Here is a 1,580-nt window from a genome sequence, read left to right as displayed (position 1 = left end):
TCAATTTAGAAGTGGAATTAGGCATACTATTTTATTTCATCAATTTCTCTTGCTTCCCATCCTCATCAATCCGCCTCACAAAAGCATGAACATTTTGTCATTTTGGGTGTCTCAGAAAAACATGAATATTTCTATTTTGGTACACTACCCCACCACAATCCTTACTTTTCATAAAACTCGTACCACTTACAAATGTTCATATTTTTATGACACGGAGGAAGTATATATAAATCCAAATGCACGAGACATCAGAAAAATCTCAATTAGACTTTAATAATCCTCAATTATTCATCTGTAGTTACGAATTATGATTAATTCAGTAATTACAATTTGGACGAATGTACCGTAATATCTTTAATTAATACCAATGCCCTTCGCCTAATCAGAGTATAAGAAATTAAGAAGTGTATTAATAAGCACAGTAAAACTAAAAAAAGAAGCGGAATTACAAATCCGCTCAACCTGTGACATTAAAAAATTTAAAAGTGAACAATTATACACATAATGAAAATTTTGGACATGGAAAGAATAGCCGAAGGAAAAGATGCAAAATCTGAATCTAAATTTGTGCTATCAACTACGACCAGGATCTTGAGTCTCCTCCTCCGGCGCCGCCGCAAACTTGGTCTGAAACGCTGCCACTTGACGCCTAATGTTCTCCAACTCCGCAGTGAGTTGGTCGAAGGCATCCAATCCCAACCCCCGCACCGCCTCCTCCCACCGCCCGCTCTCCACCGCATTGCCAATCCTTCTCTCCATCTCCGTCACTGCACGTTCCTCGGCGGCGCTGGTCCCCGCTTCTGCCGAAGAGGAGTCGACCTCGTAGCGGTTCAAGACGGAGTCGATTTCTGGATGGCCGAAGGCGTAGCAGTTTTGGGAGGAGGAGAAGATGAGGAGCACCGCCGTGGAGTCGAACTTCCGGCAGAATTCATAGGCTATCTTTGTGAGGCCGTTCCGCCGTTTCGTGAAGGTCGTGTGTCGTTTTGACTTGTCCGGGATCAGCGTGATCTCAATCCTTCTCCTCCCCATGCTTTTTCTTGTTAATTTAGGGTTTCTTGATTGGGTTTCTCACTCTCTCTCTCTCCCTCTCTAATTTGATGGCCGGCTACATCGGGTTCAAATATAGGCGACCATAATTGGCTATTTCAGTATTTAAAAAAAAAAAAAAACTTTATTAATGGCAGGCCTGTTTAAGTCCCAAATTTATTGCGAATCTCATAATGGCCATAATATCTCTCTTATATTCTAAAAATGTGATCAACCGCAAAGTATATGGAACGCCGGTACCAACTCGGGGGGTTTCGCCTGTTGCCACTTGTTTCTGTGCTAATGTGCACAAGGGTCGACCTCGCTCATTAAAAGTCATGAGATGAAAGGTCTCTTTTGCAGCATCTTAGCGGACGGCAGCCTTATCTTCTTTAAATTTGAGCACATGATGGTTAAAGAGTTTTAAAGCTTTGCATTGTAAGCCTACATTTGGTTGGGTGTTTTTTTGAGGTTGGAAAGAGAATCAAATAATTGAATTCATTACTTGTTGTTTGGTTTGAATAATGAGATAATAATTACCCGTACTTGAGGAT

The 1,580-nt window shown here is 41.3% G+C and overlaps 1 protein-coding gene across 1 annotated transcript; it reads right to left on the bottom strand.

Moving 5' to 3' along the window:
* Positions 1-428: 428 nt before the first annotated feature.
* On the bottom strand, positions 429-1,305 carry LOC131024485 (agamous-like MADS-box protein AGL61). Its single transcript, XM_057953993.1, has one exon. It carries the CDS (start codon positions 1,027-1,029, stop codon positions 574-576), a length of 456 nt encoding a protein of 151 aa, XP_057809976.1. The 5' UTR covers positions 1,030-1,305; the 3' UTR covers positions 429-573.
* Positions 1,306-1,580: the final 275 nt, after the last annotated feature.

Source organism: Salvia miltiorrhiza, chromosome 5 (assembly GCF_028751815.1).
Source record: "Salvia miltiorrhiza cultivar Shanhuang (shh) chromosome 5, IMPLAD_Smil_shh, whole genome shotgun sequence".
NCBI classification, from domain to species: domain Eukaryota; kingdom Viridiplantae; phylum Streptophyta; class Magnoliopsida; order Lamiales; family Lamiaceae; genus Salvia; species Salvia miltiorrhiza.
The sequence above is the reverse complement of the archived record's forward strand: the minus strand, read 5'-3'. Positions and strand labels throughout refer to the sequence as shown.

Excerpts from the sequence above, each read along its gene's own strand:
- LOC131024485 (XM_057953993.1), bottom strand. The coding sequence starts at position 1,029 with ATGGGGAGGAGAAGGATTGAGATCACGCTGATCCCGGACAAGTCAAAA.